The sequence below is a fragment of the Euleptes europaea genome, chromosome 7 (assembly GCF_029931775.1).
Source record: "Euleptes europaea isolate rEulEur1 chromosome 7, rEulEur1.hap1, whole genome shotgun sequence".
Lineage (NCBI taxonomy): Eukaryota > Metazoa > Chordata > Lepidosauria > Squamata > Sphaerodactylidae > Euleptes > Euleptes europaea.
Genome location: NC_079318.1, coordinates 74011917 through 74039226, shown reverse-complemented (window position 1 = coordinate 74039226; position 27310 = coordinate 74011917). Strand labels below are relative to the sequence as shown.

General features: G+C 45.0%; 1 protein-coding gene across 2 annotated transcripts in view; it reads left to right on the top strand.

The window, feature by feature from the left end:
- MSRA (methionine sulfoxide reductase A) overlaps window positions 1-27310 on the top strand; it is a 504699-nt gene that overhangs the window by 399680 nt on the left and 77709 nt on the right. For both annotated transcript variants that reach the window (XM_056853955.1, XM_056853956.1), the window contains one exon: window positions 14672-14776. In XM_056853955.1, coding sequence (XP_056709933.1) covers window positions 14672-14776 — 105 coding nt within the window. The remainder of the gene's footprint in view (window positions 1-14671; window positions 14777-27310) is intronic.

The window sequence follows — 27310 nt, the reverse complement described above, 5'->3', positions numbered from 1 at the left end:
ATAGCAGCATCCCCCTGACTCAGTTGCTAACTGTAATGTGGGTTTGGTCCAAAAACCCAAAGACTGAAGGTCATGGTTCTCATTAAAGCAAATTTAATTTGCCTTAAAAAACAATAGCAACAAACCCTTTTAATTAATAGGTGCAGTATTATCTATTTCCCCCCCAGAACCAATGTAGACTTTACCCCTACAGATTCTTAGAATTTTCTTTGTGAAATAGGTTCTCCCAAGAGTCACTGGTTTTCTTTTCTCTTCTGATCACTGCTGGCCTTGATCAGAACAGGAAAAACAATAATGTGGGAGTAGGTAGATTTCATGTGAATTAAATTCATACCTGGCAATGTTGCCAGCTTGGATAAAAACTGTGTTGGAATATCTATCGTGGGGATATTCCTGTATTTAGCAGAGTGCCTTAAGCTTAGCAACAACAGAAGCTACACGTGTGTGCGCGTGTGAAAATAAACAGGAGCAGTCGTTTGCTCTAATCAAACTAAAGTACATTTATTGTTGAAATACACATTGGATAGGAAAGGACAAACAAGGGTCCCCTATCCTGATCTACCTTGCTAATTCTCTAGGTATAAAAGGGTATCTGCCTTCCACTCCACCTTGGGGTGGGAAGGCCTGGACGCGCGGAGCGCCCGACTCCTATGTCTTGCTTGGATGATGGGCAAAGGGGAAGAGAGAGAGAGGGGAAGTTTCCCTGACAATACATCCTCTAAACATCAAAGGGGGAGGAAATGAGGGCAAGGTGTAACTAGAGATGACCTCCCCCTGTCCTGTCTATCTATCTGACTCTGTGGTCAGTTCCCCCTCTCAATGTGCAGGCAAGTGACACCGTCCTAGAAGGGCAGATTTTCCAACAAACTGTAAATGTAAAAATACCGAATAAGCAGTGGCAAATAGATAAGCTGTCAGGAGTCACAAGATCAGTCCACTGGCATTCTTTGTCGAGAATCGAAACCACACCACAGAGGGAGAAAAGAAGAAACTGTTTACTGAAGCCAGTTTTAATTAATTCCCTCTATGGTTCAAAATGAGTTGGTCTTATGGTCCCTTACAGCATAATTAATCATCAGTAATAATTTATTTTATATGGCTTCCTGAGGTTAAACATGGGCACAACAATTCATTAAAAATGGGACGGGAATTAATAACAGATAAAAAGTTTGCCACAAAAAAGCAAAATATCTGGTAAGATTTATTGAGGGACAATGATTGATGTGTTATGTGTGTTATCTGTTAAACTTGGGAGCTTAAATCTGGGTCAGGTCTCTACAGAAATACACAGGCTGGTGTTTGATCATTTTGATCATTTCCCAACAGTTACTGTTCTCTGAGTGAAAAGATACAATTTTTCATTTATATGATTCTTAAGGTGCTAGTCATAAGTGAGTACAGAACTCTGCGATGAGTATCTCTAGAAAACGATTATTTCTCTTTGAGATCACAGAGTATGTTTCACCGTGCTGCAAATATTTAGTGCTTCGTTTTTATAACATTTTGGTTTGGGTTGTTTTTAAGAACTGTTGTGAGATTGCTCAAGCATAGGAGAGACAGGAGATAAAACAATTGAAATTATTTAAATGTACAGGAAAACCAAGACTAATGTGTGTCTAGTAGCCAAAGACTAATCCCCATTTGATGCTCAGTTTAATTCCACAGCTATCACTTCTGTATTGGCAATTATATGTTCTTATTGTATATAGTATCCCATATAGCAAAACCACATGTTAGCCAAGTCCTAAACCCCATATGCTGGTACATTGCTGATGCAGGTTAAATTCCCCACTCCTCCACATGAGCGGCAGAGGCTAATCTGGTGAATTGGATTCATTTCCCCACTCCTACACACAAAGCCTGCTGGGTGACCTTGGGCTAGTCACTCTCTCTCAGCCTCACCCACCTCACAGGGTGTCTGTTATGGGGAGGGGAAGGGAAGGTGATTGTAAGCCGGTTTGAGTCTCCCTTAAATGGTAGAGAAAGTTGTCATATAAAAACCAACTCTTCTTCTTCTAGCTAATCAGGATGCTATGTCTCTCAGCAAAGAAAAGAAATATAAAAAAAGATGAAACTCCTAGGATCTGTGAGCATAGCAACTGCATTGGGGCGCATAGCAGCCCTGCTGACACCCACCAGTAATGTGAAGAAGCCCCATCATCAGCCATATATACTCAAACAGCCAACAAATAAATGGCAGTGCTGACATATCTCCCTGATGTCACCCTGTCTCTATCCAGTCTCCACAGGACTGAAAAAGAGAAGGAACAAAGGAAACATGGTACTTTCTGATGCATGGTTGAATATGGTGTGCCCACTAGGAACCCTGTAACTCTTATTCTCTTGAGAACTTCCTGCAAACACTTAACCTTTTCAGATGCAGGCAAACAGAAAGAATAATGGCCACACCATCCATAACCAGATTTCCATAGCTTACTTGGCAGGAGAACCTTCCAGGGACACCCTATGTCTTCTCCTAGGCAAGGGTTCAGATCCTTGGAGAAGGGGAATAATAATAATAATTATTATTATTTATTGAACTTATACCCCGCCCTCCCCAAGGAGCAGCTTTTTGCAAGGCAAGGGTATCACACTAGAATAGCTACATAGCAGCACAAAAGAGTACATTCACAGAAGGTATTCCTGTCATCTCCCCAATAGTTCACTGGCGAAAAACAGCCACAAGGAGAAACAGGAACGAGGGATTTGAATTCCACCCGAGGGAAAACTGAAAATAAGGTAAGGGTCACACTCCAGGAGGCAGCGTCAGGGGAAGACCTCTATGCCCTGTTGTTGGACCTTCAGAAGATCTGTTTGGGCATGGTGTGAGACAGGATGCTGGACTAGATGGATCACTGGTCTGATACGGCAAGGCTCTTTTAATGTTTTGGCCAGCAACGATCTTAGCAGCCGCAAAATAGAAGGAAGGAATAGGACTAGAACCCACATCGCACAGACTGCAGAGTATTTCTGTAACCATTCAGCAATAAGCTGTGCCATAGCTGGGTAGGCGTGGTTGGAAGCAAACAGGGGCAGGGAGAATAGTTATTCTAGTATTTTGAGGTATAACATTTTGCTGGTTCCAGGAATAGGGCAGGGGCTGAGAGGGCAAGGATGCTGACAAAAAACCACACTCCTCTCCAGCCTGTCTCTAGTGTTTCCCATTTCTGGCCTGGGTACTGGCGCAGCTGGGGCCACCACTAGGTTTGCAACCCCATCCTATTGGTGGGGCGTTATGCTGGGGTTATCTTTGTGTTATGCTGGATTGCAGCTTTGTCGGCATCCAAAGCAGTTTCCCAGTTTGTCTTTAGATTGTGCTGTTACTGTAATTTGAAATTTGAACATCTGATTTAAAAAAAAAAACCTGGGTTGGTTCCATTCTGGTCCCATGGGGGGGATATAAATAAGAGTGTGTGCAGTACTATGGGAGATGACCTGCAGTTTTGCTGGATTCAGAATCAGCCAGATATTATACTTTTAAAAAAAAGATTAATGTTTCTGTGTCCTCTGGCAGAAGGACAGTTTACGTATTTACAGAACAAACAAAACCTCCCCGTGACTAAGCAGCTCATTCCTGTTTGCCTCTGCCTTCCTCCCATCTCTGGAATGCTTTTGTTTTATAGAGACTAGGCTCCTTTTGCCAGGGAGGAGTAGGGCCACACCCTAAATCACATAAAACTGACTCATTGCAGACTAACACTGTTTATGTCACAGGTACGAACGGCTTCCTCTGCAGAAATAACAGCCATGCAGGAAACTTAACCATGTGCGAAACTGTCCTCGGTCAGGTTGTTAGCACCTCTTTCTTACAGGGCAGAAGGGAAAGGGGTGGGAGGGGTGAGACGAGGTTCTGCAAAGACCTGCCATCCTCGCCTGGTGTTGGCTGAGGAGTGTATCATGTTGGGTCCTGACAGCCAGACTGAGAAAACAGCTTTAGCTGGCAAAATGGCGGACACGTTGGCAGGTGAAGCCAGGCCGTGGGAAGTATGTGTCATCAGAGCTTCGAAGGCTGCATACGGCTACGGCTACTGTGCTTAGGTGTAAAAGTGCATGGCAAAGCCGCAGACTTCAAACACTGGAAACACTGAGCACCTTTACTTCATGGGGGTCAGATTTAAAAGGTACAAAAGCATTTTTTTAAAGAGTGTTATAACGTAATAATTGGAAAGCCTTGTAAACCTTGGTCTCACTTGGGGTGCCTCAAATTTTCTTTTGTCAAATTATGAAAGGTTTTTTGGCGTAGGCTCTTGCATGACAAAAAGTTGTTGTCTTCCACATGATGCTGCAACAATTGTTTAATATTCATGCTTTAGGAAATAGTGAGATTATATATTGCATTTCCGATGGCACGGACAAGAAGATGTATTCGATGCATTCATGCTCGTGGTTTCTCACCTTCTTCACTTGATTTGTTTGTTTATTTACTACATTTGTTCATCAATTTTTAATCTCTGATGTACAAGGCAGCTTAAACACTGCCCTTACCCTTGTGTATGTATTTATATATCCACCTTCAACATCCGAGAGTATGACAAAGCAGGTTATGTCACCTAAGACGCCTAATGCCACAACAAATCAGTTTCTGTTCCACAGAGGTTCTTATTTTCATACAGATGAACTACTCTTCAGTGGTGAGAGAGCAAAAATCAATGCTATCTGCAAAGGAGTCATGTTCTGAATGTGGAGTAGGGAAAGAAACAGAAGCTTCAGTCAACGCTGGGGCAGAAAGCCAGGTTGCAGAATGACACAGCACAATCCTGTCAGCTTGCAAAAGTGAACATAAGGGAGATGAATGTGAGACTCTTACGTGTCACTAGGAAGTTGCCCACCAAATGGTGGGAATATGGATGGGCAACGTGGCCATAAAGAGAGGCTGTAACTGAGTGGCGTGAGTGACAGCCCCATCTTCCTTTCCCAGCTGGTTTTGCTTTACTCCCCCTCCCCAACCTTGGCTCATACTTCCTACTCTTTTCCTTCCCTTGTAACTGTTGCCTCTGTATCAGCCCTCCCAAGACCTGCCTGCCGCTCAGTCTTGCTCATACATAGAAACCATGTTGGTCGTTACTCATCTATATGGCCGTTTTTTGAGCTTTAGACTTTACTTCCAAGCTTGTTTAAGTAGGGCAGCCTTTGCCTGCTTTTTTGGTGTGTTAGTTGCTAGGCAAGAAAATAAGTCTGAGCTGAGATAATTGAAATGGCTGCTGACATCCCAGGAGCAGAATAGCTTTCTAAAGAAGGGGGAAGCCACGATGTCCCCCTGTGAACATCCTAGGGGGAAGAGAGGTTTGTCAGGCTCTCTGTTAATGGGAAGATTGCAGGTCCCCAAATGGGGACTATGCCCTTCCCTTCCCTCCTCCTTCTTCTGCCCACATCAGGAGAAGAGCAGTCAGGCAGAGGTGTGGGGCTTGATTACAGAGGAGGCATATCTTAAAGCAACAGTGGATGTGTGTTTTTATAGAATGGTAGTTAATCTAAATATTCATAAAATAAATTTTGTATTTTCTACCTGCACTCTTCGATTTCCAGCAGCTTTTGCTGTTTAGATGTGGAATTCTTGCTCAGATTATGCAGTTTTACAGTTAGTTACATGGTACCATTAACACGTATAGTTTGGGGCTGAACTCCCCCTGGACTCCACTCCTGGGCAGGTTTGTCTAAGATGGCCCAGGGGATGGTTGGTGATAGTCTTAGTCCTACAGTGTAGTGTAGCTTCACTTCCAGAGATATGAGGGCTAGCAAACACAGGCACGAGATTGTAAAGGAACAAAAAAGCATCTAGGATGCAATAAAGGAAATGGAGGAAAGTTCAAGGAAGAATGGACTCTTAAATATGCGAAGTGCTGTTTTGCACAGAGAGAGGCTGCAGGGATAAACTGGAAGACCAAAAGTAAAGTGATCAATTACACTATTGAAGGATAGAGCAAAGAAAGGTTCTGTTGGCTTTATGGCTGATGGAGCTCACATACAGGGCTTCTGGAAACAGGTTCCAGGCTCCAGAGGAAGAGGTAAGGGAACCTTCCCTGAAAAGTCTCGATAGGAGAGAGACATTCCTATCTCTCCAAAAGTGTCAGTGATGATGATGTGAGTAGTTTCACTGAGAAGGAGAGGTTGGCCTTGGCAGTAACAGTGCAGGATTGCATGGAGGTCTGGATCTTTCTCCATGTGCACTTCGTAAAGCAAGTAGTCTGGGGGCTAGTTATTTGACAGAACAGAGGGAGGGCTCATTGTTTTCTCTCATCAGCATTGTGGCCCAAAACAAATGCACACGAAGCTGCCTTATACTGAATCAGATCATTGGTATATCAAAGAAGGTATTGTCTATGCCAACTGGCCGTGGTTCTCCAGGGTCTCAAGGAGAGGTCTTTCACATCACCTACTACTCAATGCTTTTAAGTGATGGTGCCAGGGATTGAACCTGAGACCTTCTGCATGCCAAGCAGTTGCTCTACTACTTGGCCACAGCTCCTCCCCTAAATAAAGACAGCAGGTTTGAGGATCTTTAACTTCTCCAGTATCACCAGATTAGTGCTTGACTTCGCAAGCCAAGTGGATTATGGAGTGATTTACCTTTGAACCTTGAGGTAGCAGAGGGTGAAAAACATGTGTCCACCCAACCATTCCACTGCAGACCTCGTGATCAGCCATTAATTCATTCACTGCATTCCCACTTTTCTTTTCCAAGGTTGTTTGCAACTTAAAGTATTCACACAAACAATAAAACAGCAGACTTCCACAGGAACAGTATACCTAGCCACAAGTATCATGCACATCCCAGACGAGCCTTGGGGAAAAGGCTCCTATGAAAACGTGACTATGATAGTCATCGCTCTGTGGAGCTGATCTTTTTTTAAAAAAAATGTATTTGTTGAACAACTACAGGCTCAAATTCAACATTTATGTGTTTAAGTTATATTTATGCTGCCTCATAAGCATAAAACTGACATACAATTACTTACAATCAATAAAACCAATCAAATCAATTCAGAAGCTAAAATAAGCAGTAGTAACAATGCTGAATTGAGTGTATTATAAAATCAACAATAAAAAATAAAACTTAAAATGCAAGCAGAGAGCTGCTTGATGTAATGGTTAAAGTGTCTGAAGAAGAAGAAGAGTTGGATTTTATACCTCACTTTTTCTCTACCTTTAAGGAGTCTCAAAGCGGCTTACAATCTCCTTCCCTTCCTCTCCCCACAACAGGCACCTTGTGAGGCAGGTGGAGCTGAGAGAGTTCTGAGAGAACTGTGACTGGCCCAAGGTCACCCAGCAGGCTTCATGTGGAGGAGTGGGAAATCAAACCCAGTTCTCCAGATTAGAGGCCGCCGCTCTTAACCTCTATTTCACACTGGCCCTCAAAACATCCTCTGCTCACCTGACTTTGAAATATACTAGTAGAGTTGCATGTTATCAGCATATTGATGATGCTTCACTCTACCACATTATGGACTACACAGGCTGTGCCTGGTGTTCCTGTTCTGTGTAACAGCTATTGACGAGTTCTCTGTGTGCTGTGCCTGATTTGACTTGTGACTTCAACATGCATTAAGAAGGGGTGTCATCCCCCCCTGCCCCCTACCCATGCATTTTCCTGACCTGAAATAGTTGGAGGAGAGGGCTATATTAACTCTTGTAAGAATTAAGGAACTCACATGTGATTGTTACACAGGACATATGTTGTTTACCCTGGAAATCAGCCCTTAAACGCCATGTGAGACAAGATGAAATCCTGCATGACCAAACAGCACAAATGGTGTCGTCTCGAGAGTACCACACACAAACACAAAGTACCACAGTTTGATCCCACTCATCCAGGTAGAAGCAGAACGACTGGAGCGTGATACCTCTGATACCCATCTCAGCTAATTGATTCAGAAGGTTATCATGGACAATACTTTTGAAAGCTGCTGAGAGATCAGTATCAAAATGATTATATTCTCCCTGTCTCTTTCCTGGCAGATGTTATCCATCATGGCGAACAAGGTAATTTCAGATAGTGCCCAAACTAAGTTGGGTCATATTGAAATGGGTCTAGATAATGTGTTTACTTCATGAAAACCTGAAGTTACACAGTTATGTAACTGGCAGCTACATATAACAATAGTATCTTCAGCTTACCTAAAAAGAATGATTGTGGGCAGAAGAAAGGCCGATGGAAGATGAAAGTTACCAAGTCTAGCTGCTTTCATTAGGTCACTTCTACATACATAGAAGGATGAGGTGAAGTGCTTTATACTGGATGCTACTGCCACAAGATATGCAAAGACAAAGAGTAAACTTCACTGAGGAACACTTAAAAACAGTGTGTAGGTGTCACATAAATGGCTCTTCCTCAGAAGACCTGTGTGTGTGTGTGTGTGTGTGTGTGTGTGTATGCATGCATGTGTTTCTGTTCTTTCCAGTTTGGAATCTCCATAGCGAGCGTTTGCTTCTTTTAATCCTCTGAGAGCAGCTATGTTTTCTAAGTGGGAAACGAATACATGATAAACAGGCAATTAGCTGCTGGCAACAACAGTGTAATAAAATTTTATCACCCTCTGGTCTAGAGCGCCTTAAAACCAAGCTGGGGGAGCACGGAGGTTTTCTTGAACAAGGCAGATTATTTAGACCTGTATCCAACCCAGCATCGGGATTGAAACGACCTTGGCTGCCCTCTTTGCTGGAGAGATGTGGAGTGATTCTCCTGGATTTTTCAGCAGCTTATGTACGGAGCTCTCTTGTACTGAGAGGCAACATGCATAAACTGAAAAAAATAAAACAGTGAAAAGCCACAGGCCAGATAACAGGTGCATTACAGCAAGGATGGCCAGCGGCTCATTTGTGAGAATGAAAGTTGCTGGCTTGGCAAGCCCTGCTGCTCGAGCATCCTCAGGTGGGCAGCAGGTCACCACAACTGGCTTTGGCTCCTTCTGGTGCTGAATGGCCCCTGCCTAGATAGCCCAGTTGAGCTCGTTGTCTTGGGTCAGCCTTAGAGAGTACTTGGATGGAAGACCACCAAGAAAGTCTAGAGTTGCTATGCAGAGGCAGGCGATGGCAAACCCCTCAGCTGAAAACTCTATAGGGTCTCCATAACTCAGCGCTGAATTGAAAAGAAAGTGTTGAATGAGTGGATGCTCGGACACTGCTGTCTCATAATAAGCAATGACCTTCTGTTGTGTTATGTTGCACAACAAATGTATCATGTTAGGAATTTCAGTGCCCGCTGTTATTTTTTTGTATCTACCCAAAGCAGAACTGTTCCCTGTCAGTAGCTTCTTACCAAATAAAACAATTGGGTTTCATCCAGTCTCTTTGTCTTGTACCTTTTGGGTTTTGTCTTTGCCATATTTAGAGATATGGAGAATTCATATGCCTGTGTGCTCCTTAAAAGTTCCTTTGGCGATAACGTAAGTCTGCTTGTAACGTAAGTCGGCTTGAACACCTAACAATTGGTGATCTACCCGGTGTGCTCAATTACTTGATTCCTGAATAAAACCAAGAGAGCTGCTTTTACTTGAACCAGACAGTAACCATACAGAAGTCCCATAAAGTGTTTAGGCTAAGAGATAATGAGCTGGATCCAGACTTAAGTTTTCCATTGGTGCAAAGGAAACTTCCTCCCTCCTCCCTCCCACTGTAGTGCACTGATGTCTACAAAATGTTGCTTCCCGGGGAATGTTGTTCCTGTGCATGGGTGGGGGTTGTCTGTGGCAAGAAGGGGGTATCGGCAGAAATTTCTGTTAGTCAAAAATTTAGTTTGCATTCAAGCCAAATTGCTTGTTGAAAACATCTTTGCGAACTTCATAGGGGCTTAGGGATTTACCCGCAAGGGCTGTAGGTCTGTGGTAAAGCATACTGTTTGTATGTACAATGTCCTAAATTCATTTCCAGACACTGTTAGTTAAAAGGCTTTGAGGTAACAGTGCTAGAGCTAGCGGGGTGTAGTGGTTATGAGCAGTGGACTAATCTGGAGAACTGGGTTTGATTCCCCACTCTTCCACATGAAGCCTACTGGGTGACTTTGGGCTAGTCACAGTTCTCTCGGAACTCTCTTAGCCCCACCTACCTCACAAGGTGTCTGTTGTGGGGAAGGGAAGGTGATTGTAAGCTGCTTTGAGACTCCTTAAAGGTAGAGAAAAGCAGGGTATAAAAACCAACTCTTCTTTTTCTTCTCCATCTGAAACCTTCCATCTGAAACCTTAGTCGTAGGACTAGGCAGGATGAACTAACATCTGACTCAGTATAAGACTACTTCACATGTTCTTATGGGGTTGCCAAGTCCAAGCCTGCTGGAATGTATTGTCAGCTTTCATATTCCATACTGAACTCAGCAAACACAGGGTTCTACACTGAAAGCTACATTTATAAAATGCATGATCTTCAGCATCTAGAATATTGTAGAAAGGACCATGTTACCGCTTTCACCTCTCAAGTAGAAGCACACACTGTATGTAATGAGTGGCCTTCTGCTGAGCCAGACCATTACTTTGTCTTGTTCATGGCTCTCTACTCTGTTGGTGACGCTTTAATATTCTGAGCAGATCCCTACTCAGTCTTTGCTATTTGAAAATTCTTTAACTGAAGATGCCTGAATTAGAAGGTAGGGCCTTTTAGATGCAAGGTGTGTGGCAGTCTGAGCTATCAGGCAATGTCAGATTTTGGGGGGGGGGGGCAAAGGAGTTATTACTACAGAATGGTGGGAGGAGGAATAGCAGTTTTCTTAGCTACATTTCTTATGTGCCATTTGGGGTTCTGTATGTCAAAAGCCAGCACTTTGCTGACCAGTGAGAAGATTGCATGACTATTTGCTTAGTAGGTCTGTTTCCATAAATGAAGTTTTATTGAACAGTGAATGAAAATGTTTATGGTGGGTGCAGCACTCATTGTCCCTGTATAAGCTTCATGAATGGGAGTTATGCTTTAATTCATATTATTTAGCAGGTGCATCATTGACTTGAGAGTGGAATCTGTTATTTGCTGGAAGGCTCTGAGGAAGCTCAGTAGGGAGCAAATATTGCTGGTGGACGCTGGTCCCTGGTCTATAGAGGGTTTTCAGTTTCATTATCTGGCTGCCATATATTGAGTTTGTCCTCCTTCTCGAGCTCAGACCATACATTTCAAAGCAACACAGATGCGTTGGCTTCCCAGAGAAATCATAATGTACTGAATTGACAAGATGTATTTGCTGCTCTGGCTGTAAAGAAAGATTGTACCTCTGTGGCTTTGAAGTCTTTTCAGAAGTTCCCTTCAGAAGTCTCAGTGGCCAACTTAAATGTGCTGTTTATTCCTGAGAAAGGGGCAGGAGATGGGGTGGGAATCTTCTTCTAAAATTGTCTCTGCAATGAAGATTGTTTTGCTTTCATCAGTAGAAAGTACACAAAGGGAAGCGTGCCCACTGCCAGTTTTCAGAGGCTGCACGCAAGAGGACTTGTATGCTTATGGTGGAACACTCGGGGTATGTACATGAAGTGTGGCCACTGCGAGCCATCCCCACCTTTCTTCGGTTTTAGTTTTGTCTCACAGGATTAGCTGCATGCCTATGCATGCCAGCTCACCTCACTCCCTACTGGTATGGAAGGGGAACATCACGGGGGAGGGGAAAAATCCATGTAGCTTTTGGGATTGCTCAAGTGATGCAAAACAGCATCCAAAAATCAGCGAAATAAAAAGGTAAATTTAGGAAGCAAGGAAAGTGTCATGAGGAAGGGGGGTGGTAGTGGGGAGGGTGAGTGCAGGGGGTGAGTGCGGGGGGGTGGCAGGGGGGCCGGGCTTGGGGGGGATTGCAGGGAAGGCGATCCTGGTGGGGAGGGTGAGCCAGGTGGCGGGAAGGGCAAGCCTGGCCCCCGCCAAGGAGAGTGGGGTGGGTAGGGGGGACGGGCTTGGCTCGCGGGGCGGTGAGGAGCCCTCTGGGAGCCGGATCTGGCCTGCGGGCTGCCAGTTTGACACCCCTGCCCTAACCCATTCCCCTAAATGGTCCTGTGGTGCATAATGAATATGAGGTTTAAAAAAAGTCCAGTACTTCTCAGGTTTGGGCTGCTTCCTGTTCACCTAAAACCAAATGAAACCAAAACTAGCACTTCAGCATGGAGACTACTGGCAGGACTAGGTGAGCAGGGAGTCGCTCACTCTGGAGTTCAGCTGTGCTAGTGGGAGAGGGGAAGTATGCAAGTTGTTTCTCTCTCTCGTGAGTTTTCATTTCCCCCCCCCTCCCCCCTTGTATAGTCAGGTAGCAAATAACTCACACTTAACTCTGTTGTGATGTCAGGAATCTGTTTGTACTCTTTAAAGTATTTAAATGATGCATTTTCTTCCGCAGCATAGATTTGGTGGTTGTCAGGGTCTGATCTTGACAATTTTGGTCTGCTGTAAAAATCTAAGGTCCAGAAATGACTGTGTAGCATTTAGTGCCGCAACATCTGGCAGTTTTATTGCTGGTCTTATTCAATGAACAGAAGTCTGTGTGATTGTTCCCACAAGGGTGACTTGGAAATATTATAACTTTTGCACTAATGTAGATAATAGATATAGGTATATATGAAGTTTGCTCAAGATCACCCCCCCCCTGCCCCCGATGATCTAGCAGTGTACCTGAGGGTCATGTCTCTGTCTCAAAAAATGTTAGAAGAGAAGAAACTCACACCATGTTGTTTAATGGAGCTCATAACCATTGGACATCTTTAATTACTTCTTGTGCCTCTTTAGAATACATTGAACAAATTTATATTTTGTGATTCCTTTGGGTTATTGGGCTCCTGTAAAAAGGCTTCTTTCTTTTAATCTCTGTTTTCAGGGTATTTTTTTGTGCCTGCCTGTCTTTTCAAACAGCAGCTGTTCACTACTCCCACATTAACTCCAGCAGTAAATTACTCTGCTTCTATATTATCTGCACACAAACTTTAAAGGGGGTTAAACTACTGCTGTTTCTTATTGCTTTTCCTTTGTGTGTGTGTGTGTGTGTGTGTGTGTGTAAAGTGCCGTCAAGTCACAGCTGACTTATGGTGACCCCTTTTGGGGTTTTCATGGCAAGAGACTAACAGAAGTGGTTTGCCTCTGCACAGCAGAGGTGGTTTGCCTCTGCACAGCAACCATAGTATTCCTTGGTGGTCTCCCATCCAAATACTAACCAGGGCTGACCCTGCTTAGCTTCTGAGATCTGATGAGATCAGGCTAGCCTGGGCCATCCAGGTTAGTGCTTTTCCTTTACACTGATACAAATGGTGTCTTTCATATTCTGATATGTTGAGTAACGGAATCTCTAAAATGTTATCTTCGAAAAATACTTAACTCAGCTGTTTTAACCTGGGGCCATTATCTTAATTCCTCCTGCATTCTCCTCAATTTCTCCTGCAGTTGTTGAAAACTGGTGGATTATTCAGTGGAATTGTAATATTGCACTACTTCCTCTTCTCAGGGGTGAAAACTTAGTGGTTGGGGTGCATCTAGAAGAAACTTCCAACTGAACTTAAATTTTTGTATGGAAACTTTTTTTAAACAGTACTTACATGTTGGATTTCTACAGATACCACACTGGAACAATTAGAAATTTAATTCTGTAGGATCTATGTGCTTGTCAATATTCTTGGCAGTATCAGAAAAGCTCTTGTTCTAGGCTTGAAGTGAACCATAACATGGATATAATCTCTAATTAACAGTTGAGAGCTATTAACCAAATCCATTGGGTAGATTATTCCTGTAAGGGAATTACCCAATACTTCATAATGAATTGTCTATGTCTCCTTACACTTGGTATAGTTGTAACTGTGGGTTTTTAAATAGCTGTTTGACTCACATGGCAATAACTAACAGCCCAGTCCTCTAGAAATAAGAGAACCAGAATTGGCAAGGGTATTAATGCACATGTTTGGATAGAATCTTAGTGCAGTTCTTGTGGATCCCAAACCCTGGCCAGTGTTATAAAAACATAAACGTAGCTGTGCTGGATAAGACCAATGGTCCATCTAGCCTAGCATTTTGTCACAAAGTGACCAACCAGATGCCCCGGAAGGCCTAAAAGTAAGGTAGGGCTGAGAGAGTTTGGAGAGAACTGTGACTAGCCCAAGGTCACCCAGCAGGCTGCATGTGTAGGAGTGGGGAAACCAACCCGGTTCACCAGATTAGAGTCCATCGCTCTTAACCACCAGATTAGAGTCCATCGCTCTTAACCACGCTGGCTTATGTGGTGTTAGCATGGGAGCGGGACGGTTCCAGCAGTTCCCTGAAAGTCTTGTTCACGTACCTCTCTGTGTCTTTCATCTTCTCCAGGTCAGCAACCGTAGCCTCAAGGGAACAGACCTGTTTCCTGGGAGCCAGTGAGGACACAAACTCAATTTCTGTCCAGCTAGCAAATAATCACACATGTGGCACTTTCTGCAAAACATGGGATTGCAGAACGGTGCAGGGTTTGCTCTGACATTAGTGCAAGGCTTCTGCAGTTAAACTTACATTAGCCTGGTGGATCACAAGGTAACGTGTGCAGCTGTACCATTTAGTTCTTTGTACCAGTGAGAGCGGTTTATGGGTTCTGAATACTCAAGCCTTCTGAAAAAGTAGCACAGAATATAATGTAAACAAATATAGAAAGCCCTCTGCATATTTATATTTTCATTTGACATTTATGAACAAGACAGAAGTCCATTCTTTGGGTGCGGTCTCAGCGATTAACACTAGTGCTTCTTTTCCTGTTATTTCACTGAAGGAAAAACTGGCCATACCGAAGCTGTGCGAGTGGTATATCAGCCGGAAACCATCAGTTTTGAGAAACTACTCAAGGTCTTCTGGGAGAATCATGACCCGACGCAAGGTAGAGTGATGAGTGAGCCAGTATTTAATTATCTTACTAATTACAGCTGGGATAATTAGTGTTCGAGCTGCTCAGAAGAGATGAACCTTGAAATCGCACCGCAGCTCGAGAGTATGATTGCCGGCGTTTATTGATGGGGTGGGGAAGAGTGAGGAGCTGGAAAGGCACAGTGCAGCCGTTCCCCCCTCCCCCTCCCCCACAGATGTCTGTGCTGTGAAAATTCCCAGAGAGAGAGAGAGAGATAGGAGACAATAGAAATTCCTTTCACCTTTGATTATTACAGTTTCCCCCTTAATGCAATCTTTTGTCTCTCAAATTAAAGCCCCGTTTTTCGAAAGCTTCAAAGGTGATAATTTTAATGAGGGACGGAGCCTTTATCCTCTTTGAGTTTGGTGTTCTTTTCTTCTTCGTCTTTTCAGAAATGTTACAGCTATCTTTTATGATTAGAGGACATGAGGGTAAGGCTGCGAGGTGGGGAGTTTGGAGGCCATTAGTAGCAGTAGATGAGGCAAATATTGTCTTAGCAAATATGAAATTGCTGTCTTTGAAAATAATGTGCTGTACGAAAATGTAGGGGCAGTTTCAGCCTAGAGATGGTCATCTGACAGGTTGCTATGAAACCGTGCGTGGCAAGGGTCCATCCTTTTTGAACTAAAGGTCTTGGCCTGGTTGTACCTGACAGGCAAAAGTGAGGAGTAGATGGAGCCCTGGTGACTTAATTGATAAGAGGAATTTCTCTAGGTCGCGAGAGCTTGGTGTGGGAGCAGCACAAGCCTGTAATGCAGCTGGGTGGAGAACAAGGCGGGTGTTATCCTTCAGTTTGCTGTCATTGAGCCAAGGGTGGCTGGTAAGAGCTGCAGTTCTCTCCAGAGGCTAGCAGCAAGGATGGTGAAAGAGGTACTCCCTCCCTTCCTCAGTATCAGTCTAGTCCCTTCAGCAAAGTGCTAAGATTCTTTCAGCCTTCACTTCTTCCTGCTCATTGCCCAGCCTCCCCCTTTCCTCTGAGTGGCTGACAATGGGGATTTCCTTCAAAGAGCTGCGTCTCCCTTCTGGAATGCAGTTTCTGTCCTGCATTCCTACCCATCGTCTTAGGACACAGCAGCAATTCACGCTTTGTCTTTGACAGCAGCAGTGATAGTGGAGGATATGCCCCTTTCATAATGGTGGGACGAACAGGAGCCTCCCAAATTCTGGGCAGAAAAGGACCAAGGCTCAAGGGCCAAGAATAGCTGAGGTTGAGGCCCACCTGATCTGCCCACACTAGTGAGGGGTCGGGGCTTGGTTACCCACCATGGCAACAATTACAGTGTTCTTTCACACACACTGAGTAATGCACTTTAGCAATCACCTGCAAGTGGATTTTGCCATTTCACACAGTAAAATCTAGTTGCAAAGTGCATTGAAAGTAGATTAAAATTGCATTGTTCTGATTGTGTAAAAGCAACTACAGTGTGGAGTATCTAGCAGCATTGCAGTTAAGTACATAAGGCCACATTTGTATAACAACTTTATTTAGGATGCCAATACTGAATGGGCCTAGGTGGCAGACCCAGTGAAGCCCTTTCTCATTGATGGTCAGACTTCCATGCTCACACATGAAGCTGCATTATACTGAATCAGACCATTGGTCCCTCAAGGTCAGTATTGTCTACTCAGGCTGGCAGTGGCTCTCCAGGGTTTCCAGTAGAGGTCTTTCACATCAACTACTATTTGATGTTTTTAGCTGTAGATGCTGGGGATTGAACCTGGGACATTCTGCATGCCAAGCAGATGCTCCACCACTGAGCTACACATACATACATTTGTCTCAATTTGTACTGAATCTTCCTTGCCCTGCCCCTTTTCACCTAGAGGGCCTGTTTGTTTATCACTGGGTGGAAAAGGCTAAGCCTTTTATGGATGCTGCATAAGGAATCTATCATCTGCAAATAATTGGAATTAGACGCTAGAAATTACATTGTTTTTCTAATGAGCAGATGTGTCTACTTAGAGGAATGGAAGAACAGCTGTACCCATCTAAAATGCTAAAGCAGCCCTAAACCGCTATTATGCATTCTGCTACAAACCTGCAACTTCATTTTGACATAGAAAAATGTGGAGGGAGCAGGATCTGTATTTAAGCTGGATTGTTTCTCATATTTACGAAAGTGCACTTCCTCTGATGCCTTCAGAAATTCTAGTTAAACATATTGGGAGTCTGTTGGAAATGGGTGAGTCCTCAGTAGCAAAAAGTCAGGCCTCCTTTATGAAGTTTTAGGTTTTGTCTTATTCATGTAGTCTTGCAAAATGCGTGTGAATTGCATTTTTCCCTTTGCTCCCCCATCTCTCCAGCTGTTTTGGGACAGGATATAAACAAAGAAGGAAGGAAGGATGTGATGCTGGACTTGCTTCAGGGGGATAGATTTGTTGGCATGTAGTCATCTTTCTACACGGAAGGAGCTTTGTCACTTTCATCATGTGTGGCATCAAAAGTGGAGGAGTGATATGAGAAGACTGTTTTCTCCCCATGTTATCAATGGGTGCTGCTAAATTCTGAATGCTGGATCTGGAGAAGTCTTTTAAGTGGCTTTGCTGTTGATGTGGAATTAATGAAGAGCTTCTCCAGAGCCACCAGTGCAGGGCTGATACTGGCAGCTTTATTAGAGTATGCATATTGGTTTGAGACTTACAAGGAAGTCACTGGGTGAGGGTGGGAATGAGGGGCTTTGAAAAGCCCACAGCACTAGTGACAAAGTCTTTGGGAGTGCTGTGACTTTTCCAACCCCACTTTGAGCGGTCATTGGGCTCAGAATGAACAAGGTGCTTGCAAGGTTTTTAAAAGCAAATAGCTCCGCTTTAACTGGGTCCTGAGTTGCTCAGGAGAAGGGCGGGCATATATTTAACATGATATTTTATGTTAAATATTTTATTTTAAATATTTAATATAAAACAAACAACAAGCAAACTTGTTCCAACTCCAAATACAGCTCAGGGAATCCACCAATCATGACTGAAAACCCTCAGGCCACTGTCAGCACTTAGGCAATAGTCTCTGAGTCGGAAACTCTGTTTGGATCCTGCTCCATCCAGACCAGCGTCCCGTCTCTAAACAAGCTTCTAGTGTCCATGAGAAGGAGACCAAGGACATATAGCATCATCACGTGATGAGGAAAATCTGGTATTAGAATTTTTAAAACATTGCAGGGTCCTTTGATAATACTTTATAGATAGTTTGTACCCTGTAATTCTCACTGAAGACCTTATTATTTTCTTCCCCCATGCTCCCAAACTGTTTAATTTAATAAATGAGGTTAACTCAAGGGATCGCGTGTGACTTTGCACTCCCCTTCAGTTCAACTGATCTTGAAGGAATTCACTGGCAGTGCATACCTGCCTTGTGGTAGTTGGGCTGACAGTGACTTTTCTTGTGAGCCCCAGGAAAGCTGCTTTTCAGACCCGTTGATAATGTCGGGTCAGGTGGACTTTGTCACGTCTGTTTATTTCAAAACTGTGGTGCTTACACATTATTGGAATATGCGATGAGAGGATGATGTGAAATGAATCCACATTGTTCTTGGCCCATTGACTATTACTGTATTTTAAACAGAAACCAGACTTCCTCCAGTGTGGATGGGTCTTGGCTTCAAACTAGCATTGCCAGATCCAGGTTGGGAAATACCTGGAGATTTTTGGGGCAGAGCCTGAGGAGGGAGGGGTTTGGGGAGGGGAGGGAAGGGACTTCAATGCCATAGAGTCCAGTTGCCAAAGCGGCCATTTTCGCCAGGTGAATAGATCTCTATCAGTTGCAGATCAGTTGTAATAGCAGGAGATCTCCAGCTAGTATCTGGAGGTTTGAACTCAAAGCAATACAAGCAAACAGAATGCCTAATAAGGCTACTCTAACACACAGAAATAAGATGCTTATAAGAGTATATTAGAGAGCAAAAACCCCCACGAAGTAAACAAGGGACAAAATCCCTGTAAAGAGCAACTCGGACAAGAGTCCTCACACAAAACAGGGCACAAGTGCTTCACAATAAATTACATATAGTACATCCAAACAGGTAAGTGTATCGAACAGTCACGGAAATTATTCTTTAAGCGCAATGGGTTCCCGGTGACATTCCCATTTCACAGATTTCTTCAAGCTTCGAGTCAATCCGTAGACAGAAAAACGACCATTCTAGGTCTAAGGAATATATCCTTCAATAGTCCATGGACGGCTAACTTTTTGGTGGTCAAAGGAAGAACCCCTTTGGATTCAGTCCAGTATTTTTCTAAATGATCTGAAAGTTCTGCCCTAAACGCTCTGAGACCATTGTACTTGCGGGACTGCCTCTCCCAATATATCCCCCAAAGAGCGCTGTGCTCATCTGGAACCAATCTGCTGGTGATCCCTGGCCCAAGACATGTTCGCCTGTCCTCTACCAGAGCCAGGGCTTTTTTCGGCCCTGGCACCAGCCTGGTAGAACTCTCTGTGGAGTGAAATCCGGGCCCTGCAGGAATTCACTCCGTTTCTCAGAGCCTGCAAGACAGAGATGGTTGAGGGCAGCAACGGTTTACACCAGCTGGCCTCCCAGCTGGACCCTTGCAGGATTTGTGCTCCCCTGTTGGTTGGTTCTGCACTGTGCCTGTCAAGTTACTGAAACCGCTGTTACTTGTTCACCTTTATTAAGGGATAATTGAGGATACCATCTTTTTAAGTACTGGAAATATATTGTTAACTTTATGTATTTATAATTCTACATTGGTTTGTATGTTTTTGTTTATAAATGATATAGAATATTGTTCGTTGCTCTGAGCCCTATTTTGTAGGGAAAGAGCAGGTGAAAAGTCAAATAAATAAGTAAATAAAAAGAAGAGTTGGTTTTTATATGCCAACTTTCTCTACCACTTAAGGGAGACTCAAACCGGCTTACAATCACCTTCCCTTCCCCTCCCCTCCCCACAACAGACACCCTGTGAGGCAGGTGAGGCTGAGAGAGAGTGACCAGCCCAAGGTCACCCAGCTAGGGGTTGATCGATATATCAGAAGATAAGTGACAGCTGCAGAAAACTCTGTAAATCAAATATATGTTTTTACAACCCAAGTAAGAGCTTTCAGCTTCTCTTCACAGTTTTGCGGTGCCATTTCAAAGAGAACTGTACATCTTTGTAATTTAGGCCCATTATCGTTGGGATAGTTTGAGAGTGAAGGGAGAATGGCATTGGCTCCACTGTTTTTTTGCCTCTTGTGGAAAGGAGATTATAAGTGGTGTATGTCATTTCCTCCTATGTTCCCTTTCATGTGTATCCTTATACACATATGGACTAGGGTTCACCCAGAACTGCATCTGCATTGATAGACCGAAGTGGACACCCAGCTTTGTGAGCCCTCCCAGTGACAGGCAGACATGCAGTTCCTCTCTCAGTGGATCAAGGGATTGGCCATAATGGAGGGGAACTGCATAGCCTGATTATGGATAACCATGATTTCACCTTCTCCAAAGAGAGGCACTGATAATTCCTAAAATGGCTGCCAAGATGTGAGTTGAGCCAAGATGGCTTATAGCATGTGTCTAGGAAGGGTTTTTTGGGAAACAACGTGTGATTTTTGAAATGCTAGTTTAATACATATTCATTGTTGTGGGCTCTGTGCAAACCCACATGGACACACACTATGAATGCACAGGCCGACTGTGGAAGGTTCTAGAGTTGATTGGTGCTCAGGGTGCTCCCCTCCTTCCTCAATGGTTTTGTTTCCTCTAGGTCACGTGAAGAGGGAGGGAGAACACCTTCTTTCCTCAATCCTCTCTTTTCCACCATGAAAAAAAGCTTTGTTATCTGTTCCATAAAGACAGAACAACATAAAAACAAAAGACAAGTGTAAAGATGCCCTTTTGCTACCATGGTGGCTCAAAAAGTCCTTTACTCCCTCTGCAAACTATGGCTTGGTGTCTTTGTGGGGGGGTATGATGTCATTAAGTGCCTGGTGAGGGGTTTACTTTGAAGGTAAGAAGCAATGGAGTTTTTCACTTAAAAGCTGCCCTTTGGGGAAAAACCTCAGCAACAAAGGAAGAAAAGAAAGAGATGTTGAAGATCATCCTTGAGTTATAACCATTCCTCAGTACTGAAACATTTGCAACAAGAACTGAAGAGCCATGTTCCAGTATACCCAAAGGATAAATCAGACGGTATGCTATTCTGCAGCTAGTCAGAACCTCCAGCAAAAAAAGTTATTGAATAATTAAAAATCTAAAATGGAACTAAAACACCAAGATAAGTCCTATGATAAGACCAAAGGAGAAAAACAACTCTTTTACGGTTTGGCACAGCAATGGATAATACTGGTTCCCATCTGGGAAACAAATACTTGGTAGAGTTCTGCAGTCTGGAGTCAGACATTTTTTCAGATTTGTCACTGGACAACACAGTTGGAGCCGCGGTAGCTAACCCGGTTTCCTCACCTGAAGACCTAAAACTCTATGCTGAACAATTACTCAGTTTTAGATATAGAGGTAACCTGTTCAGTACCTAAGGTTTCAAATACAGGGTTTAGAGTGCTCTTTGCAGAGCTGATTGTGCCAGTAGCTTTCCCTGTTATGCGGGGGCTACTATGTGTGGCAGTAGGTCCATGACTGAAAACGGCGCTGGTTCCACCTTTAGTTTTGTACATTCTTCCAGAATTACAACCAGAATAGCAGGGTTGTTCCTTTCCATTTACATACTCCTTATCAAATTCCATAGCTGTGGAAATCTTACAAAGGAATCAAAGACATACTGCTCATTTTACCCCGTTAGACAAAGAAGGAGGAAAACTAGATCCAATGAGGAGAAAAGCTTATTCTTCTTCTGCACTCCCCTTCAAAATAGCTCACTAAGGCAATTATTGGAAGATCTCACCTTTTCCTATTGGAATGTCCATTTTCTTTTCTCTACCACAGGAAAAGAAAAAAAACCCCAAAGATTTTACATGCTGAAGTAATTAAGCTGCCTAAGCAGTAGATAAATATAGCCAAATGTAGCCAAACTGTCACAGTGTGTACAGTCAGAATTATTTTACGATAACGTCCTTTGAAAAAGCATGCTTGGCTTAAGCCCACAACCCAACCAAGCCAAGGCTGAAGCCCCTTGAGAGCTCTGCAACACCTAAGCTCATGATATCTTGGGAAATGAGGAAGAATAGATTCACAGGGAGGTCACTAGATGTAGCAGCCCCCTTGCCAGGTTTTCAAAGGACCGAGCTATAATTCCAGTATAATTCCAATTATAGGCAACATGGAGACCAGCTTCACCATTTTCTACCCCATTACAAGTGGAAGGAAGAAAGTAGATTCTTTTGAAATGTGGTGTTGGAGGAGAGTGTTACGGATACCATGGACGGCCAAAAAAACAAATCAATGGGTTATAGATCAAATCAAGCCTGAACTGACCCTAGAAGGAAGCTAAAATGACTAAACTGCGGCTATCGTATTTTGGTCACATTATGAGAAAACAGGTTATTGGCGAAGACAATCATGATAGGAAAAGTTGAGGGCAGCAGGAAAAGAAGACCCAACAAGAGATGGATTGACTCAATAAAGGAAGCCCCAGCCCTCAATTTGCAAGATCTGAGCAAGGCTGTCAAAGATAGGACATTTTGGAGGACATTGATTCATAGGGTCATAGACTTGACGGCACTTAACACACACACAAGTGGAAATATGTGCTACATCACCATCAGAGAAGAAAACTCTGCAAAAAAGGAAATCCAGATGTTGGTCTCATAAAAGATTTCAATGGGGGTTCCCAGCAGGGATTTTGACTGTATGCTCACCATTCCCACAGCCGGCCTTCCATTCCACATCAGGCAGTCAGATATCAAACTACAACAGGAACCTGTTACAGAAGGTCAGTGGGTCCGTGCTGCAATTTCATTATAAAATTCATAGAAATCCCTGTGAGCCACGACCTTTTCTGCTTTAAATGACCATCCTTCACCTGTTAATAGATGGAGTAAAATCGTAACTGTGCTGTATAAGATGCACAGGAAGGGTTTTATTCAAGGTATTTTCTCACAGACACGATGTCAGCCCTTGGCCCACAGAACCAGAAATCACCACAAAGTCGTATAGAGTCCAAACAGATGGATTTTACTGATCAAATAGGCATACAGTGCAAACGAATAAAATGACAGCTATGAAAGGCTCACTAGCTGGGAGATATTATAAGGCAGGAAAGGCGGGAGATTACACGCAGGAACACAGTTTCCCAGGAGCTGAGTTCCCAGGCTTAGGCTTAGGCATGCGACCTTGGGGGGCAGACAATACAGCACAGAGACAGAGGCAATAACGAAACCGAGATAGCAGCCTGACATTCTGCTCCCCTCAAGGCCCCCTCCCAGTTCGCAAGGGGGCTGGCCTGTTCGGGTAAGCAATGTGAAAGGCGTCGACGAGGTCGGGGGCGGAGACATCCCGTGCGCGCACCCATTCGTCATAGGCAGGGGGGAAATGTTTCCAACGAACTAGATACTGGAGAGTACCATGGTGAATACGGGAGTCAAGGATCTTGGAGACTTCGAAGTGTTCTTCCCCCCCCACCATGATGGGTTACGCAGGCGTTGTAGAACTTCTCTGACCAGAGTCACATGCTCGTCTATAGTTTTCGAATAAATGAGAATGTCATCTAAGTAGACCACCACCCCACGATATAGAAGGTCATGTAGGATTTCATTGATGAGTTGCATGAAGACCCCCGGGGCCCCTTTTAATCCGAACGGCATTACAAGGAATTCATACATTCCGAAACAGCTAGAGAAGGCAGTGAGGTGTTCATCTCCTTCGCGGATACGGACTCGGTAGTAGGCTTCCACCAAGTCTAATTTAGAGAATACACGGCCTTCCTGTAATTGTCCCAAAATATCCGATATTAATGGGATAGGATAGGCGTTGGTCTGGGTAACCGCATTGAGCTTTCTGAAGTCAATGCACAGGCGAAGGTCGCCCTCTTTTTTCCGGACGAAAAACGCGGGGGCCGAGTTTGGGGCATTCGAAGGGCGAATGAACCCTCTGGCGAGGTTTTTGTCCAAAAAGTCCCGGAGGACAGTGCGCTCGGAAGCGCTCATAGGGTAAATCTTACTTTTGGTTAATGTGCAGTCCTTTATTACTTCAATCGCACAGTCTGAGGCCCGGTGGGGGGGTAAGGCATCACATTCCTTAAGGTCGAAGACATCTTCAAAGTCCCGGTATACAGCGGGTAGAGCCGGTGGTATTGGAGCAGTAGAGGTTAACGCTGGAACGGGCGGAAATGGCAGAGCAAAGTTTTGCCGATGCTGGTCGCAGGTGGGACTAGCGAAAGAAATAGTGTTTGTTTCCCAATCAATACTGGGACTATGTCCTTTAATCCAGTTAATTCCCAAGACCACGTCAAATCGGATAGGGGCTATAGTGAAGTCTATTTGTTCCCAGTGGGAACCAATTCCCATTGCCACCCCTATGGTGCGATGATCAATTGGACCCCCCTGGAATTGGCTCCCGTCCATTTGAGCAAATTGGACGGGGGCGGGTAAAGCCTCTGAGTCGGCTCTGAGGGCAGCAAACGTGGCTTCGTTTATGAGAGTGCGACAGCAACCGGAGTCAATTAGTGCTTTGACGGGGATTTGTGGACCTCCGTTAAGTTGTTGTAAAACTGCATCTACGTAGACGGTGGAGTCCACTTCTTTGATTTTGGTAGGAGCATTCGGTTTGATAGGAAGATCCTGAGAGGTCTGTGGAGATGCTCCATTCACCACAGACCGGAGCCGTTTTTTGACAAGTCGAGGGGAGATTCCAGGTTTAAGGCTGGAGAAATCCAAGGGTTTTCCTCATCCGAAGAGGGAAAGCTGTCCCCCAATGGGGCACTTGTAATCCGAGACCCGGCGGGGTCGTTGGAAGCAGGCAGGGAGGCTGGGTCCCCGGCATGGAGTGCAGAGGGTGTGGGCCTTCCCGGAGCTGCGCTGCGGGTGGCCGCGGTGCCTCTGCGTGGTGGACGACCTCGGGCGCGGGTTGTCGTGCTGGGACGAAATAATTCCTGGCGGCGTGGGCAAACGGCTGCAAAGTGGCCCATTTCTCCGCATGTAAGACAGGCACCCCTCTGAAATCGGGCTTCACGTTCCTGGAGCGGACGTGGGGGTTTTCGCGGGACGAGCAGTGGTGCCTTGGGTTGAGGCTTTTGGGTGCCCTTCTCCTTGTGCTTTTGACGGACGAGAGAAATAAAGCGGCGGCGGCTTTCCACTTCCTCGGCTAATAGGATCCAGCCTTCGAGGGTATCGGGATCGCCCCGCATGTAAGACCAGTTCAGAATGTCAGGATGCAAGGCTTCCCTGAAATGATGGATTAGGGTGGTCTCGGGCCAACCTACAATTTTACTTGCCAGTCGCTGAAATTCATCGGCAAATTCCCGAACTGTAGCAGAGCCTTGTTTTAATTGTAAAAGTTCCGTTTTGGCTCTTTCTCCCAGGAAGGGGTCCTCAAACCTCCTTCTCAGGGCAGTCATGAAGTTGTTGAGGGAACGAATCGCACGAGAGCGGGTGTCAAACTGGAGGACCATCCAGTCAGCCGCTTTGCCTGTCAGGAGGGAAGCTACGTACCGCACCCGGCTATCTTCCGTGGGGAAAAGTTGACCTTGTTCTCGCATATAACTGTCCACTTGATGCAAGAAACAAGGCAAAGTCTCAAGAGATCCGTCATACGTAGTCCTCAATTTGAGTTGCTTCCAAGGGCCGGGCGCGGGCTGACCCGGTTGCACGGGTGGTCCGGGCGGAGGAGCAACAGGAGCTCCAGGAGGCAAGGGTGGAGCAGGCACATTAGCAGGTGGTTGCACGGGTGGTCGGGGCGGAGGAGCAACAGGAGCTCCAGGAGGTAAGGGTGGAGCAGGCACATTAGCGGGTGGTTGTACGGGTACCGCCTGACCCGGTATCGGAACGGGCTGTCTCTGAGCTATCAGGGTTTGTTGTAATTGCCTGTTCTCGTGAAGCATAAGTTCCATTACTTCTTGGAGTTGATCCACACGGTCGGAGAGCTCCCGATTCTGGGCTCGTAAAAGATGAACCTCCTCACTTGGGCCCCCAGTAAGATGAGGCTTACTGGTTCGGAAGCTCGTGGCCCATTGAGAGCTATCCCCATATAAATCCTCGTCTTCAGACTCATCTGAGTCTCGACGTCGGTCAGCCAAACGGCGTGCGCGTTGGGTCGCACGCGACGGGACAAACGCCGGGGAAAAGGTTAGACCTGATAGTCCCAGTACATAGTCCTTGGGGCGCGTGTCCACGTTCGCCTGATTCCTTGCTGCAGCCGCCCTGGCTGCTTCCGCCGCCTCTCTCTCTCTTGCGACCCTAGCCGCTTCGGCGGCTTGCTGATCCGCAAGAACTTTGGCGTTCTCAAGTCTTAGGGCAGCCTCTGCCGTAATGCGCGGCAAAAGTTCTGTCTCGAGGAGCAAGAGTATGGGGTCAGGTTCCCCGCCCAGCAGAGGTTGTACTCGAACCGCCAGTGCGGATGCCTCGGCTCCAAACGTCGGGGTCAAAACTTGAGCCAAGGTGGCTACCGGGGTGTCCTTTGTACATTCCACAAGGAGAAGAGCGGTGCTAATAGCGACTCGCTTGGCCTCAGCCTGGCAGCTGGCCGCATCCGGGATCAAGGAAAAACCCTCCGGTGGGGCTCCCGCCATGGTAGAAAGAGTTTGTCGAGAAATAAGATTATCCAAAAGTCCAGTTAATATTTGTAAATCCTCAGTCGCCAATCGGGCATCGTCCAGTAATTGATCCAAGTCCTGAAGATCTAAACGAGCATCAGTATCCTCCGATGTTAACATCCAGAGACGTCCTGTAAGAGATTGCCACTGCGCGTGTACCAGTCCCCTCAAGCGGCAAACCTCTCGGTTCGTCCGGAAAAGTTCAGCGATTAAGTCCTGTAACAGAGTAGGGTCCTCGGAGAAGGGCTCCAGGGTAGTAGATCACCTGGAGAGCTGCACAGCTTCCATCCAAGTGGCAGGCGAACCCCCCTGGGCTCCAGCCTGGCTAGGAGAACGGTGAAGATGTGAGATAGCTGTCATAATGTCAGCCCTTGGCCCACAGAACCAGAAATCACCACAAAGTCGTATAGAGTCCAAACAGATGGATTTTACTGATCAAATAGGCATACAGTGCAAACGAATAAAATGACAGCTATGAAAGGCTCACTAGCTGGGAGATATTATAAGGCAGGAAAGGCGGGAGATTACACGCAGGAACACAGTTTCCCAGGAGCTGAGTTCCCAGGCTTAGGCTTAGGCATGCGACCTTGGGGGGCAGACAATACAGCACAGAGACAGAGGCAATAACGAAACCGAGATAGCAGCCTGACACACGAACAGTTGGAGGAACAGACAGATATTAGATCTGAAGTTGTTAAATAAATACATAAACTCCCAAAGTTTCAGAATGTTATTAAAATATGTTCTCCAACTGTTGTATTTAAATGTATTATTTTGGGCACTATGTCTAAAAGATACCTCTGTTTCTCAGTAAATCTGCAGAAGATTTCTTCAGTTTTTGTGGGCATTCTTTTCTTTCCAGAACACTCA